The sequence below is a fragment of the Micropterus salmoides genome, unplaced genomic scaffold, assembly GCF_014851395.1.
Source record: "Micropterus salmoides isolate LMB-PRFRI ecotype aquatic unplaced genomic scaffold, ASM1485139v1 Ms_hic_scaffold_9, whole genome shotgun sequence".
Taxonomy (NCBI): Eukaryota; Metazoa; Chordata; class Actinopteri; order Centrarchiformes; family Centrarchidae; genus Micropterus; species Micropterus salmoides.
Window position 1 is genome coordinate 37,507,411 of NW_024044681.1, and position 16,591 is coordinate 37,524,001.

Consider the following 16,591-nt stretch of genomic DNA (forward strand, 5'->3'; position numbering starts at 1 on the left):
ATAAGATAAAAACAATTCACAGTCATCATTACTTCCAGCTGAGGCACAAGGAGGGGTTGGGTTTACCAGCTGATCCACAGTCTTAAACAGAAACCTGGGATTGTGTTTATGTGTAGTAATGAGTTCAGAAAAATAGTGTGTTCTCGCATCCTTAACCATTTTATTGTAGTTAATTAATAAATCCTTCAACTGAGGTAATGGACTTGGAGACTGGATTTTTTCCATCTGCGCTCTGCTTTCCTGCATTCCCTTTTGAGGCTGCGAATGCTGTCATTTATCCAGGGTTGCTTACTAGCTTTAGACGTAGGCCTAACCTTTAGAGGAGCAGTAATATTTAGTGACGACAAGCAGATATGATTGAAGTGATCGACCAGATTGTTGGTGTTGGAATCAGACAGGTGTTGGCTTTGGCTCTGAAAGAATGCGCAAAACTTTGAAACACTTTGTTCATTAAAGATGCGACAACACACGGAGCTTGGTGAGGCGGCATGAGTAACAGGCGAATCGCAGCTAAAAACAATACATCTGTGGTCAGATATGGTCATGTCCACTAATTCCACAGAGGAAATGCTGACACCCAGGGTAAAAACCAAGTCCAGTGTATGACCACGGTTATGTGTTTGCCCTTTGACATGTTGTTTGAAGTTAAAAGAAGTGGCCATATTTAAAAAGTCAGTTGCATTAACATTGTTGGGGTCATCAACATGAATATTAAAATCGCCACAAAGAACAATTCTGTCATAATTTAAAACCAGAGTAGATAAAAATTCAGGAAGTTCTGATAAAAATCCTCCAGGCGGTTTTGGGGGGCGATAAATTATAACAAATATGATAGGTTGCAGCCCTCCAACTTTAAGAGTGAGAACTTCAAAGGAGTTAAATTCATCACAGCGTACTTGATGACATTTAAAATTTTTCCTATACACGCTCACTAGCCCACCACCACGACCACTGACCCTCGGTTGACTAAAGCAATCATATTGAGGCGGACACAGTTCAGATAGCTGGCTATAGTCATTCATTTGCAACCAGGATTCAGTTAAAAACATAAAATCTAGATTTGCAGACAAGATAAAATCATTTAAGATAAAAGTCTTACTTGAAAGTGATCTCACATTGAAGAGAGCCATTTTAAATGAGTTTGTTCCGGGTGCTGGAGTTGGTGCAGTTGTCCTAATCCTTAACAGATTACTAATATTTCTGTGTGGGATGTGCACATTTCGGTTTACTGGTCTATGCGTGATGATGACAGGAATAGAAGTCTTTGGAACAGCGCTGGGAGCAGACAGCTTTACATGCCAGCAGGTGGAGACAGTTGTTTGTGGCAGTGAGCCAGAGATCTGTTCAGTGAGCGATGGTGTGTCCAGGTGTGCTGCATGAATGATTAGTCATTCACGTAAGTCATGTGTGGACCGCACCACATGCTGTATGTGCGCAGCTAACATTTCTGAGCCCCGTTTGTTTGGGTGAAGTCCGTCTGTCTTAAAAAGAGACATTCTTTGCCAGAAAATATTAAAATTATCCACATAAAACACACGGTGAGCCCTGCAGGCGGACTGGAGCCAGTCGTGGAGGCCAAGGAGTCTACTGAAGCGGCCAGCACTGCGACCGACTGTGGGAATGGGACCAGAGATAAAAACGGACTTTCCGCACTGCTTTAAAAAGTTAAGAAGACGGTTAAAATCTGATTTTGTCAGCTCAGACTGCCGAAGAGCTGTGTCATTTGTTCCGACATGGACTATCACTCTTGTGATGGAGGACGGGAGCGACGGCATCAGGTCCTGGAGTTTATTTAAAATGACAGCCGTGGTAGCACCGGGGAAGCAGCGAGTGGTAGCGTTAAAGAAACGGATGTTTCTGGTTATGGAGTCACCAATTATTAGTGTGGTTGGGGAGAAAAGAGGACGAGGAGATGCTGGTTGTGGGGTTCCAGAGCAGGACTGAGCAGAATCTGCTTCAACACTGCGTGCGGACTGAGGATGGAGTGTGTGAGCTGCCGAGTGTTGTGTTGGAGTAGCAGTAACAGACCTGAGAGAAGGGCTACCCGACGGTGCAGAGTAGAGACGGCCTCCGGAGCGTCTGAGCACAGCCTCCTTCAGGATCCTACGTCGGGAAGCGGAGGTTTTTGACCGGGATGACGGCCGCCGATCAGGTCCGGCGGCCCAGTGCGGGAGATGTAGCCGGTGGAGGAGATGCAACAGTGTCGGCAGGCACTGTGCGCCGAAAGAGATCCGTATCAGGGAGACTCGAAGCCGCAGGTGCATCCGCTGGATGGACCGGAGTGTCGTTAGACAAGGCTGCATAGCGGTTGGAGAGGCCTATGTGCGGAGGAGAGGCAGCCCCATCCGAGCCTCTCTTGCAGCCACGGACCACCACTTCAGCCCAGGTTGACTGATGCTTCGGAGTCGAGCAGGATGAAAGCCTGGGAAGACTAGAGGGGTCCCAAAACACGGTGTCCTGGATGTTAGCTGTTGTGCTAAGAGAAACAATCTGTTTGGCTTGTACTGAAGCTACATCCATAAAGCCAGTCAGCAGGGAATCTTTCTCTTTGAGTTCCTCTGAAAGTCGTCGGATGTCTTCCATAAGGTCAGCAATCTTCTTGTTCGCTTTCTTAAGGAGTGAGCAGTTCTCATGGGGCAGAGTTATCTCGGCTAGCATAGTCACCGGAGCTTTGTTGCGATCAGTAGCGTTGATCGCGTTTTTACGGTCATCTAGCTTAAAATCCATGTCGGATGACTAAAATCTTTAACCCACGTAAAACTTAAAATAAAGTTAAGTTAAATAAAAAGGATATAAAAAATGTAACGAAAAAAGAGTGGATTAAAACTGGATAAGAGTCTAGTTTAAGACGGAGCTTCCGACAGGTGGCTACAGACACCAAACGCATGCGCAGAGTGCAGATTACGTCAGCAATTACGTCAGAGATCTTGTGACAAAGTGTATGTAAAGTTACATATAATAACTATTCATGCAGAATGAGTTAAACATTTCTGATGAATGTAGTGTGTCAAACTTTTTTTCCCCTCTCCACCCCATCCAGACTGTGATTGGTCAGCTTATGACTTTATGAAAAGAATGTGTAATTAGAAGGTATCCGATCTTCTCCCTCCTCTGTCTCTGCTGACAGAGATTAGCAGGAAGACCAGAACAAATCAGATGCTACCAAGATGGCGACGCCAACACTGAGTTTCACAATAGCGCTCTTTAAAAACCTATGAGTGATGTAGGAGAGTGCAATATGTATTGGCTAAGATAGTACACACTTTTTAATTATCCTGTATATTTTGCATTCTTTTTTCCATTAGTATTATTGTAATTTTTTATACTTCTTCTGCTCTGCTGCTATTCACAACACACCCGTTCACAAACACACTCTGTGTCCTCCTCCTCTACCACACACAAACACTACGCTCACACAACTTTTACAAACACAATGCCAATGAAGGATGCCAAATATCGTCTGATTATCGTTATCAACTATATCCCAGAAAATATCTCAATAACATTTTTTGTTAATTTCACAGACCCCTAGGGTGACGTCAGCCAGTGTTTTATAAAGTCCATAGTCTCAATACACTGTACAATATGAAGCAATGTTCACGTGTCCTTACATGTAAGCGTTTGGTGTATACTGTGCCTGTGTTCCACTGACACCAGGATCAGTGTCTATTTTCTCAGAGTTGGTTGGAAAGCTTTCATATTCTGGGAAGACAAACAGAAGTAAACAGAGTTAAAAATTTACACCAAATCTTCCTCACACATTTTTTTCACACTCCACTGGTGAAAGGAAATATCAATGTCTTACTGGTGTTGTGAGTATCCAGGAGCAGATTACCACAATCTGCTGACCTGCACACCTCCACTGTAACGTCTGCCTTTTCTTGTGAACTGGATGCCTGGAGGAGATATATCATATGTTTACTCTGCAAGCCTTGGACCTTTTTGTACTGACCCTATAATTTCCCTTAAGCTGCTTGAAGATGGAAAATCATCATATTCCACAGACTGACAGTCAAATGTTGTATTAAATGTTTGTACTTTTATGTGGAATGTACTTTTATAGTAAAGTAGTCCATTGAAATAATAAATTCCTTGGTGTGTGCTGAGCAAAGGCAACCCCAGGCTCTAACGGCTCCATCCCTAATCTGGAGAGTCATCATCTATCTGGTGATTACAACCTTGTGATGGACTTGGTTTTGGATTGATCTTCTCATTTCATGTCAAAGTCTTCTAAATCAGTACAACAAATCCAGGCATTCATAGACATGCATAAACTCATAGACCTATGGAGGTTTAAAACTCCAACAAACAGGGAGTGGTTGACAGACGGCATCTTAGCCTTAACTCTTTGGGAAACATTTAAAGCGCATCTTAGAGGACAGATAATCCCTTGCAATGCATATATTAGGAAACTTTGTTGCCATTCTGTGTAATAGGATGGGGTGGCGCACAGCTACAGTCTACTTAAGACAGGTGTTAATTAGTGCAGGTGTGGCGCGAGGTGCACAGTTTTTGAGCCTGAGGCACGTGTAATCATAGAGACTGACTTGAGTTAAGTTTATTTTTGAAGAAATGTTAAATTTTTCGTTATGTTAATAAAGGGATTGGCATATCTGACTTTAAGTTCAGACTTTTGAAAGTTTATTAATTTATCTTATTTTATTATTTTAAGCCACAAGGAAACAGCACGTGTGCAAAACAACTTAAATGTGCGCCAACAATTAGTCAAAAAAACACTCTGTATGAGGAAAAGACTGATCAAGTTTAAACGACACGGTCCTTGTGCTGTTCGTGCACCTTGTTTCGTCGGTGAACGGCTGAATGGAAACGCTGGCGCATTGGCCACAGTAGACCTACGGGGGCAGCGGGCCTCACATTGGACAGTGAGGCGGCCAGTAAGCAGTGACGACGGGCGGAGATCGGTGACGGACAGCGGTGATCGATAGTGGACGTCGTAGTCGAGCGCTTTGGGCCTCACAGTGGACAGTGAGGTGGCCCGGACACGGTGAGGATGGACGCCATTGACGGCGGGGGTTGGTGAGCACACAATACATTGACATTTGGTTTAAAGTAAACAAGGACTTGAAATAAGACATTTGGGTCAAGGGGTTTACTCAAAAAAATTAAAGTGTAAAGTGTTTATTTCTGATTTCTCGATTTCATGATATTTAAATGAAATGTTGTTTTGTTGGTTGAAAACAAGGTAAAATGGATGAAAATAATCACGGTATGGAGGTAACACATGTGGTGTTGGCTGACTCTCAAAATGATAATGAGTAAGAAGCCTCTTTCAAAAAACGGTCTATAAAACTTACAACAAAAGCGCTGCTATCTAAACTATCTGACTTAGAGACACAAAGAAAATCCAAATTAAGTAAAGCTGCCAACATCAAACAAACTGTGCAAGGTTTAATGTGTGAGTCTGGTTTCGAAGCTGAAATAAAAAGTAGCTTCAGCAAATATCAAACCTTGATTAACGCAAAGGTTGCACATAACAATCTGCTTGAGTTGCTACCCCTGGATGAAAAGGAAAAGCATGAAAACTGGTTCAAAGCAAAGCTTTTAAGTGTGAACAAATTTTGCATGGAAAATTATTTTAGGAGTTCAAATGATACTACTGAGGATGTTCACCTTGAGGATGATATCAAACCAACAGACAGTGTATCAAATGTTGGAACATCATCACACACTAAAAGCCACACCAGTGAAAGATCAAGTCGATCAAGCAAAGCTGCATTTGAAATTGCAGCCAAGAAAGCTGCGCTCCTGGCACGCGCGGCAGCGCTAAAAAAAAAGAAACATGAATTGGAGCAGGAGGCTGAGATGCAGAGTTGGCAGTCCTGCAAGCATTTTCGGATCAGGATGGAATGGGATCTTATTTTGAGAAGCAAAGATCAAAAGAAATACCTGACATTCCTGATGCAAAGTTTGAGAAGTCTACAGAATTGGTGGGAAATAAAGGCTTACTTGGTGCAGTTGCAAGATCCACTGAAAATGTTGCACATACAGTTGATGACAATTCTACACAACAGATTCTGCAATGGCAAAATGAAATATCCGAGCTGCTCATACAACACAGAGCAAGCCAACTGCAACCAAGACAAATACCTGTTTTTTGAAGGTGACCCACTGAAGTTCAAAATGTTGATGCAAGCCTTTAGGCACTGTGTAGAGGAGAAAGCTGCATCTAAAGGTGATTGCATGTAATATTATATGATACACCAGAGGGCGCCCACACAACCTTGTACAAAGCTATTGACATATGAGTGCAGAGAGAGACTTTGAAACAGGTAAAGCCCTACTACAGGAACACTTCGGTAATGAAACAAAGATCACAGCAGCATATATGGAAAAGGTTCTCAACTGGCCTGTGGTAAAGGCTGAAAGTGTTTCGTTACTGCAGGACTATGCATTATTTTTGCGTAGATGCAATAATGCAATGTCAGATTTAGAGGACATGAAAGAGCTGGACCTCAAAATTGTTGTCGAAACTTCCTTTTAAATTAAGGGGAAAATTTTGAAGTTCTGCATGTGATATTCGGGAGAGACCCAACCGAAGACCAAACTTTAATGACGTTGTACACTTTGTGGAATATCAAGTCAAAATCTTGTCTGATCCTATTTTTGGTGATATTCAAACTACTGAATGTATGCCTGTTAAAAGGGATGTGTATACAGTAAAATCTAAGTTGAAGCGAGACAACTTTGCTACAAACGTCTGCGCTGTTAGCAAAGTGCAACACAAGAACACACAAGATGGTAAACAGGACAACATCAGCAGCAATTGTTTATTCTGTTTACAAGAGCACAGTCTAGATGAATGCCAAAGATTTGCCAAGAACAAACATCGTGAAAATATCAACTTCTTAAAGTAAAAAGGAGTTTACTTTGGGTGTCTCAACACTGGGCATTGGAACAAAACTTGTGATAAGCAAAAAAGAAAAATGCAAAAGGAGCCATCCAACAGCTTTACACATTCACGCCAAACAAGTGGACAAATCAATGAACACCGACAGCATCTACTCCAATGAACCTAAACTAGCTGTAAACCATACGCTTGTGTCAGCTCAGACATTTGGGAGCCAGACCGGGGCCGGTAGCAATGGAATGCTCTCCATCCTGCCTCAGGTAAAAGCACAAAAAGGCAACAAGGTGATTCAAACCTACGCTTTTCTAGACAATGTCTCAACATCCACATTCTGCTCTAAAGCTCTCATGCGTAGGCTTAATCTCACTGGGACAAAGTCAAAAATATGTTTGTTAACGATGAGCCCAAAGACATCTTTGACAACATACATTGTGAATGGACTTCAAGTAGCTAGCCTTAATGGAACAAGGTACTACAGTCTTCCAAATGTTTACAAGCAGAAAGCAATGCCAGTGAATACAGCAAACATCATCAAACAAGAAGACCTTACACAGTGGCCTTACCTTGAGCACATTAAAATCCCTGAAATTGATGCAAACGTGGAGTTATTAATAAGTACTAATGCTTCAAAGTTGCTGGAACCATGGGAAATTGTAAATAGCCAAGGTGAGGGTCCCTTTGCTGTTAAAATCCTATTAGGGTGGGTCATCAATGGCTTAGAAAAGGATTGCAAAGACAACATGAATGACAATGGCTGTCGTAGTGTTGCTGTAAACAGATTATCGGTGGAATCACTTCAGGTGCTATGGGAGAAGCAGTACCAAAATGACTTCAATGAAAAAATTGTCAACGACAAAGAAGAAATGTCAAGACAGGAGGCAAGATTCATTGAAATAATGGAACAATCTGTAAACCTAAAGGACGGACATTACAGTTTAAAGCTGCCATTCAAAGCCCAGGAGGTAACACTCCCAAACAATTGTTGTATTGCTCAACAGCGCCTCATTGGACTAAGAAAGAAAATGAAAAGAAATGAGAAGTTCCACCAAGGATACACAAGCTTTCTTGAGAATGTCATCAGCAGTGGCTACGCAGAAATGGTACCACAGGATGAACTGTGTTGTGGAGAAGATAACCTGTTCTATATTCCGCATCATGGAGTGTATCATCCAAAGCTAAGTTTAAAGGAACTTCTTTGAACGAACAGCTTCTGCAGGGTGCGAACCTTAATAGGAGTGCTTCTATGATTCAAGAACCAGTTGCTTTTATGTCTGATGTGAATTGATGTTCTACCAAGTCAAAGTGGCTGAGGAAGACAAAGACTAAGGTTCCTGTGGTGACCTAATGGAGATCTATCCAAGCAAGTTGAAGAGTACTGAATGACTGTACATCTCTTTGGAGCAGTGTCGTCACCTAGTTGTGCATGTTATGCTTTAAGGAAGACTGCAGACGACAATCGGAGTAGTTATTCGGACGAAGTGATTGACACAGTACATAGAAATTTCTATGTGGACGAAAAGCTGACCATCTGTGCAGAAAGCGGTACAGATTGTTCATGACCTGGCTGACCTTTGCCAGAAAGGAGGCTTTCACCTTACACAATGGATCAGTAACAATCGCAAAGTCCTTCAAACAATTCCTGAGAAGGAGCACTCTAAAAATGTGAGTGAACTCAATTTAGACATAGACCAACTCCCGGTGGAAAGGGCACTGGGACTGCATTGGTGTATGGAAAGTGACAACTTTAACTTTCGTATGAACTGCAAAGAACAGATGCAAACACGACGAGGGATTCTTTCAGTTGTTAGTTCAGTGTACGATCCCTTAGGGTACCTTGCACCAGTCCTTCTTCCAGCCAAGCACATTTTACAAGACTTGTGCAGAAGGAACTATGGCTGGGATGAAGAAATTCCGCAAGCCCTAAAACAACCATGGATAAATTGGTTGACTGACCTGAAAGAGATCTCAGAGTTCAGAGTGAGTAGGTGCTTGAAACCACACAACTTTGGAACACCAGTCAATGCCTAGTTGCACCACTTAGCTGATGCCAGTGAACGGGGATATGGCATGGTAACATACCTGAGGTCACAGAAAAAAACAGGTCATATACATGTTTCCTTTCTTCTTGGAAAGGCCAGAGTAGCACCTCTTAAACCCGTAACCCTCCCTCATTTAGAACTCACTGCTGCTGTTTTTGCTGTTCGGGTGGACAAGATGGTAAGAGTTACAGCTTTCTCTGCCAGGATCCTGTTTCTGGACTGATAGTAGTACAGTCTTGAAGTACATCAGCAATGAAAACAAAAGATTTCGAACATTTGTGGCCAACAGAATAGCCGTCATTAGGGAGGCTTCAGATCCAGCCCAGTGGCGGTATGTACACACAAAACAAAATCCTACTAATGACGCATCTAGAGGACTGACAGTCCACAAGCTTCTGAACAGCAAAACGTGGTTATCAGATCCAGAATTCCTGTGGAAAGCAAGAGAAACATGGGTATAGTATGAAGTAGAAGTAGAGATCAAACTGGAGATCTCTCCAAACACAATAACTATTCAAGAGGATAATGCAACCAATCGACTCGTCACATATTTCTCGGACTAGAAAAGATTGAAGGTTGCTGTTGCATGGTTGCTGAAGGTCAAAACGACTCTACTGGAGTTGAGTCAAAGCAGAAAGCAACTTGTGATGGCTGATCTTTGTTATGTTTACAAGAAAATGTCGGAAGCCAGAAAGTCGTTGGGACGAGACAGTGTATCAACTGAGGATCTATTGGCAGCAGAAAACGCTGTCCTTCAGTTCTGTCAGAGGGAAAGATTTGACAAAGAGATTTCTGCACTAAGGACAGGAAAACTCTGAATCATGTTCTAGAGGATGGACTGTTAAGAGTATGTGGAAGATTGTCCAGGACTGCAATGCCCAAAGAGAGCAAACACCCAGTCATCCTGTGTAAAGATCAGTACATCTCCATGTTAATTCTTAAAAATGTTCATGAACAGACGAGGCATGGTGGGAAAAATTACATCCTCTCCAAACTGAGAGAAAGGTTCTGGGTCACTCATGCCAATGCAGCAGCAAGGAAAATCTTGTCAAGTTGTGCTTTTTGCAAACGTCACAAAGGAAAAATCTCCCCAAAGAAAGGATTACTAATGTGGGAGTGGACTATTTTGGGCCCACTGAGGTAAAACAAGTACGTATGTGAAACGTTATGGTGTTATCTTTACATGCATGGCCAGCAGGGCAGTTCATTTGGAAGTAGCACACTCATTGGACACAGACTCTTGCATCAGTGCTATTTGTCGATTCATATGTCGAAGAGGACCCGTAGCACACTTTCACTCACACAATGGGACAAATTTCACGTGAGCAGAGAAGGGGCAAAAAAGAGCAATTGCAGAGTTAAACAACAGATCGATTGAGAAAGCTTTAATACATGACAACATCAAGTGGACGTTCAACCCATCTACAGCTTCACATCATGGCGGTGCTTGGGAAAGTATAATCAGACTAGTGTGGTGTCCGAACGATAATGCTGCGATGATGTGTTGAGAAGAAATCCGCTTGACACTGTTCTTGGTTATAAAAGTTTATTACATCAAAGAATTCAGCATCAATTACAAGCTCTGCAGCAGCTTGGAGAGTGACCCAGCCCGATGGCCACTCTGTCTCTCTGTACATCGAACACAGCTTATATAGGACATGTTTAGGTCTCTGCTAAAAACCATATAAGGGCACAGTGCTGTAAAATAAGTGTAACCATCTATTAGACACCACAGAAGGGTACAGTCCCTTCATACACACTAATCTCTTTATACACACTAATCTCTTTATACACACTAATCTCTTTATACCTAATTTCTACTTCCCCTAACACTGCACCCATCAATCATTACCTCCCCATAAGGGTTCACTGTCCCTCTCACCAGCTGCAGAGCATTATGTTAAACTGTAATGGCCGGATACACGTAATGGCCAGATGCACATATGTTATACACCACACTAGTCAGAAAGTTCTTAGAATCTGTTTTACATCTGCAGTCTTTAACTAATGAAACCTTAGGCACAGTCTTATGCAAAGCCAAAGCAACCTTGAACGACCAACCATTTACTACGGTTTCTGAGGATCCAAACGATTTAGAACCACTGACGCCTACCATCTTCTTACTTTGAAAAGGATACCAGTTTTGCCTCCAGGTCTGTTTGAGCAAAGGGACCAGTACGTAAGACGAAGGTGGAAACAGGCTCAGTATCTTTCAGATTTATTCTGGAAAAGGTGTACAAAAGAGTATCTCGTTACTCTACAGGAAAGACAAAAGTGGAACAAAACTAAGCGTAATCTTACAGCAGGAGATATTGTTTTGGTTGCAGATGCTACAGCACCACGAAATTCTTGGATGATTGGAAGAAATGTTTTTATTGTAAGATGTTCTTTGTTGTATTAATGTCTCCATACATGTATATGTTTATAATTGTTATGTCTTGTAGTGCCATGAACAATTAGGGGCTGGTTGTGTTGGAGCCATTCTGTGTATTGGGATGAGGTGGCGCTGTGTTCTGCCACAAGTCTACTTAGGACAGGTGTTAATTAGGGCAGGTGTGGCGCACAGCGAGGTGCACGGTTTTTGAGCGTGAGGCACGGCGTGTAATCATGGAGACTGACTTAAGTTTATTATTGAAGAAATGTTAAATTTTCGTTGTTAATAAATGGATTGGCATATCTGACTTTAAGTTCAGACTTTCGAAAGTTTATTAATTTATCTTTTTAACGTTTGGTGGAGGGGGTTATGGTGTGGGGTTATTTTTCAGGGGTTGGGCTTGGCCCCTTAGTTCCAGTGAAAGGAACTGTTAATGCTTCAGCATACCAAGACATTTTGGATTTTCATGCTCCCAACTTTGTGGAAACAGTTTGAGGATGGCCTCTTCCTGTTCCAATATGACTGTGCACCAGTGCACAAAGCAAGGTCCATAAAGACACGTTTGGTGTGGAGGAACTTGACTGGCCTGCACAGAGTCCTGACCCCAACCCAATAGAACACCTTTGGGATTAATTAGAGCGGAAACTGTGAGCCAGGCCTTCTCGTCCAACATCTGTGCCTGACCTCACAAATGTGTTTCTAGAAGAATGATCAAAAATTCCCATGAACACACTCCTAATCCTTGTGGACTGCTTTCCCAGAAGAGTTTAAGCTGTTAAAGCTATAAAAAGGTGGGCCAACTCCACATTAAACTGCGGATTAAGAATGGGATGTCACTAACCTTCATCAAAAGGGGCATCTCACATTATCCCACAGATTCAATCATATCTGATTAACTTTAACAGAAGATCATCAAACTATTAATAACAGATCATAATCAATTTGACACTTGACTCTGACTCTAAAGCGGAACTAGAACAGAATCTCAAACTGGGGGACATTGTCACTGCAATACTATGGAAGCTTAAAGGGGACTCATTTCAAATTATCATGCAAACCTGAAAATGAAAATGTAATCCCACAAAAACATTATCATTTCCCACATATGTATGTGTTATTCAGGTTAAAATTAAAATGCGATCATCCAATTTTCATTATCACATACTTGTGTGGGCATTCTAGGACCATATTAAAATGAAAATGGAAAGAGCATTTGACATTTCATTTTCAAAGGCTTAACCTGCTCTAAAGTGGACTTTATTCAAATGCAGTTAGAAAAACAGCACCACCAGTCTATTGCATTTACATGTCCATGTCCTCACGGTCTTTTTACGTCAAAATTAAAATGCCATTTTCTAACTATGTGAAAATGAAAACAGCATTTGACATTGCATTTTCAAAGACTTCCTCTGCTCTATAGTGGACTTTATTCAAATGCAATGAGTGAAACAGCGCCCCCAGTCTATTGCACTGCATTTACATTTACAAGCAGCTTTACAAGGGACACAGTGAAAATGAAAATGCAATCTGTCAGTCCTCCCATCAAGGCGGGTCCTCAGTTAAGACGTCACTTCCTCTTCAGTTGGAAGGCCACTTCAGGTTCTCATGGTTCAGTTGTGTATCTACCATTACAAAACACTAGGCTTTAATGTCACAACCAAATTAAATCTATCGACCAAACAGCTCAAGGATGGATCTATACCGACTTCAAACTTGAAACCTGTAAGTTTAGCAATTTCTCTGTTGCTTTTCTGTTTTTTGTGAACACTTGCCTGTTGAACTTGGCGTTAGCATGTTCTGCAGCTAATGTGGCTAACTGTAACATCAAGATGTTTCTAGCGTGTATTGTGACATTAAGCCCACACACCGTCGCCTGTATGTGTGTCTGTTGCTGCAGTAGCCTATTTAAGTTTACCTGATAGATGCATGGCACGTGCAAAAAACGTTAACTTGCTTATACCCAAAAGCTGTAACATCTGCTGGGCAGTATCAAGCCCAGGCTATTACAAACCCATTCTCATTCAGAGATATACTTCACATTATTGCAATCCTAGTATTAGTGATAATACCGCAGCTCCGTTACAGTTAATGTTAGGAACAGTCAGCCTGTCTGTCATATCAACTACATAGCTGTAACAGTTACAGCTATGAAAATTGCAAAAACGTTGCCATAACTACACACTTGAGATCATATTGAACTAAACAGTAACGTTAAGTGTTTCCTACAGACAGGTCAGCAGAGGTGTTTCCTGCCAGGCTAAGAGAAGACAATAAGAGGACTCCTCCTCAAGTACAGGTTTGTACTTAGCTGTTAAACTCATGTCAATACTGCTATTAACAGTGTTTTTTGTGTATTTTTCTGTAATATAAAGTAGACGTTATTTCCCACTCTTACCACAAGAGGGAGTATACTGTTTATTGAGTCATTTTAGGAGCAGTGCAACACTGTAGTGCTTTGCTGTAAGATGAGTCTGAACAGACCATGTGCTGTAACAATCTACCGATCTGCTTGTGTATGTTGCAGGTAAGCAGACATCATTTATCTAAGGAATGTACGCTAGAAGTGGATGTAAATACTCATGGTAGAGTGGTAAGGTTGGCCGTTCATTTCCACTGAGCATGTTCCGGCAGAAGTGTAGTTGTTGTTAGCGATGTTAACTGAGAAGCTAAGCTAAATGTTGCCATGACATTGAAATCTTGTGGTGATACCTTTTTATATACAGTTGAAGTGTACCTATGTGGGCTACTGTTGATAAAATTATGAATATTAATGTTCAGAAATATGAATTCACAAAACTCGTTTCAGGGCACTACCGGAAATTAATTAACTAACTAAGGTGAAATAAATGCAGTTAAATATACATCAAAGAAATAAACGATGACTAAACAGACAGAATGCAAACAATGAGAATGATGTCTGTTGTGTAAAAGATTTGAGTCTACAGAGGCAAGAGAACCAATAAATGCAAGTTATGGTAATAATAAAATTTGGCTTGGAGTTTTAGTTAAAGGATTAAGGATTAAAGCTAATAGATTAAAAGACTGTTGGACATCAACTCAACCACAGAATGCAGGGTTTTAGCCTTACTTTGCAGTTTCCCAGCTGGTTGGTGTTCGGCTGGCCTCACGAATAGTTCGCCTTAGCTCTTGGCGTCCACGGTTCCGCAGTCTTTGCACCCATTCTACTTTTGGAGACTCTAGGAACCGCAAGTAACCCTGTATTCTTGGAGTGCAGTGCTCTGGTGGGGTAGTAAGGTACTATGAGCTCTTTAAGATAAGATGGTGCCTGACCATTAAGAGCTTTGTAGGTAAGAAGAATGATTTTAAATTATATTCTGGATTTTACTGGAAGCCAATGCAGAGAAGCTAAGACAGGAGAAATGTGATCTCTTTTCCTGGTTCCTGTCAGAACATGTACTGCAGTATTCTGGATCAGCTGAAGAGTCTTAATAGACTTTTTCGAGCAGCCTGATAATAGGGAAGTAAGTAAGTTGCTGGAAACAAGGGAAAAGCAGAAGTGGCGGCGCTTCGCCGGGCCGGACTCTCTGTGTTGCTAGGAGAGCAGGAGCACGCGCCGTAAGCTTGCCGAGGGGGGAGCAATAAGAGTTGAGGAGAAGAGCGTGAGCGAGTGCGTGTCGCTGTGTTTTGTTTCTTTGGGCGTATCCCAGGAGGAGGCCTTTGTTTCACCTGAGGGAGGGCTTCCGGTCTCCTCTGAGACTCTGTGTTTTAATTCTAATTAGGGCCCGAGCACAACCGTGCGAGGTCCCTATTGAATTTGCTCAGATGATTAGGGCCCGAGCACGACCGTGCGAGGTCCCTATTGAATTTGCCCGGATTATATATATTTAGGGCCCGAGCACGACCGTGCGAGGTCCCTATTGAATTTGCTCGGATTATTAGGGCCCGAGCACAACCGTGTGAGGTCTCTATTGAATTTGCTAAGATTATTAGGGCCCGAGCACGACCGTGCAAGGTCCCTATTGAATTTGCTCGGATTATTAGGGCCCGAGCACGACCGTGCGAGGTCACTATTGAATTTGCTCGGATTATTTATTTATTTATTTTTTTCTGCAAAGTAGGCTCAAATGACATGGCCTAAACATACTCGAAAACTCACCAAAATTTGCAAACATGTCAGAACCGGTGAAAAATTTCGTATTCTACAAGTTTCGCACATGGGCGTGGCAAAATGACTCGCTAGCGCCACCTAGAAAATTGGAAAAGATTAGCCCCTCGTTCACGTTCAACCTACATGTACGAAATTTTCTGGGGACATGTAACATGTCAAGACGCAAAAAAAAAGCCTCGAGAACCCATAGCCTAAAGTCAACAGGAAGTCGGCCATTTTGAATTTTACGGCCATTTTTGGATGATTTACACACTTCGTACTTTAACGAACTCCTCCTAGGGATTTAGTCGGATCGATGTCAAATTTGTGCTGTGCCTTCTAAAGGCATTGACGATGAAAAGTTGAGCTATTTGCGAGTTTTCGTCAATGGGCGTGTCCGTGGCGTCGATGATTCGCAATGAAACAGGAAGTTGTTGTAACTTCAGTGTACATGCTCACATCTGGACCAAACTGTACATGTAGGATGAGAGTGCCCCCCTGAACACATGTACATGCCGACATTCACCCACAGTCATAGCGCCACCTGCTGGCAACAGGAAGTGACTTTTAACGAAGCAGCCCCCGCCGCACGTTTCACCTACGTGCACGAATTTTCTGTGGTACGTGTATCTTGTCCAGACGCATAAAAAAGCCTCTTGGAGCGATGCCCTAAAACCAACAGGAAGTCGGCCATTTTGAATTTTACTTCAAATTTTGGATGATTTACACACTTCGTACTTTAACGAACTCCTCCTAGGGATTTAGTCCGACCGACTTCAAATTTATGCTGTGCCTTCTAAAGGCATTGAAGATGAAAAGTTGTGCTATCTGCGAGTTTTAGTCAATGGGCGTGTCCGTGGCGTGGCGTCAAAGATCAAGTCTTCACCATGACACAGGAAGTTGTTGTAACTTCAGTGTATATGCTCACATCTGAACCAAACTTTACGTGCTTGATAACTCTCCCACCCCGCTATGGAGGACCGATCCTGACACAGTCAGAAATAAATACAGAAATAAATAAATGCTCAATAAATAAATAAGCATCCAATTAAATACACAAAAAAATAAAGTAAATAAATAAATGTAGGTAGTAATTAAATTATACAAGGAGACATAAATGTATATATTTTAATTAGTGCCTTTACTTATTCACCTTTGTTATAATTACCTTATTTATTTATTCTCCGTTATAATCTTCAACT

At 41.9% G+C, this 16,591-nt stretch overlaps 1 protein-coding gene across 3 annotated transcripts in view; it reads right to left on the minus strand.

The window, feature by feature from the left end:
* LOC119895913 (inactive serine/threonine-protein kinase TEX14-like) overlaps positions 1–16,591 on the minus strand; it is a 118,551-nt gene that overhangs the window by 37,775 nt on the left and 64,185 nt on the right. For all 3 annotated transcript variants that reach the window (XM_038709329.1, XM_038709330.1, XM_038709328.1), the window contains exons 15-16: positions 3,806–3,896; positions 3,612–3,702 (exon numbers count right to left, since the gene is read on the minus strand). In XM_038709329.1, the coding sequence (XP_038565257.1) occupies positions 3,612–3,702; positions 3,806–3,896 (182 nt within the window). The remainder of the gene's footprint in view (positions 1–3,611; positions 3,703–3,805; positions 3,897–16,591) is intronic.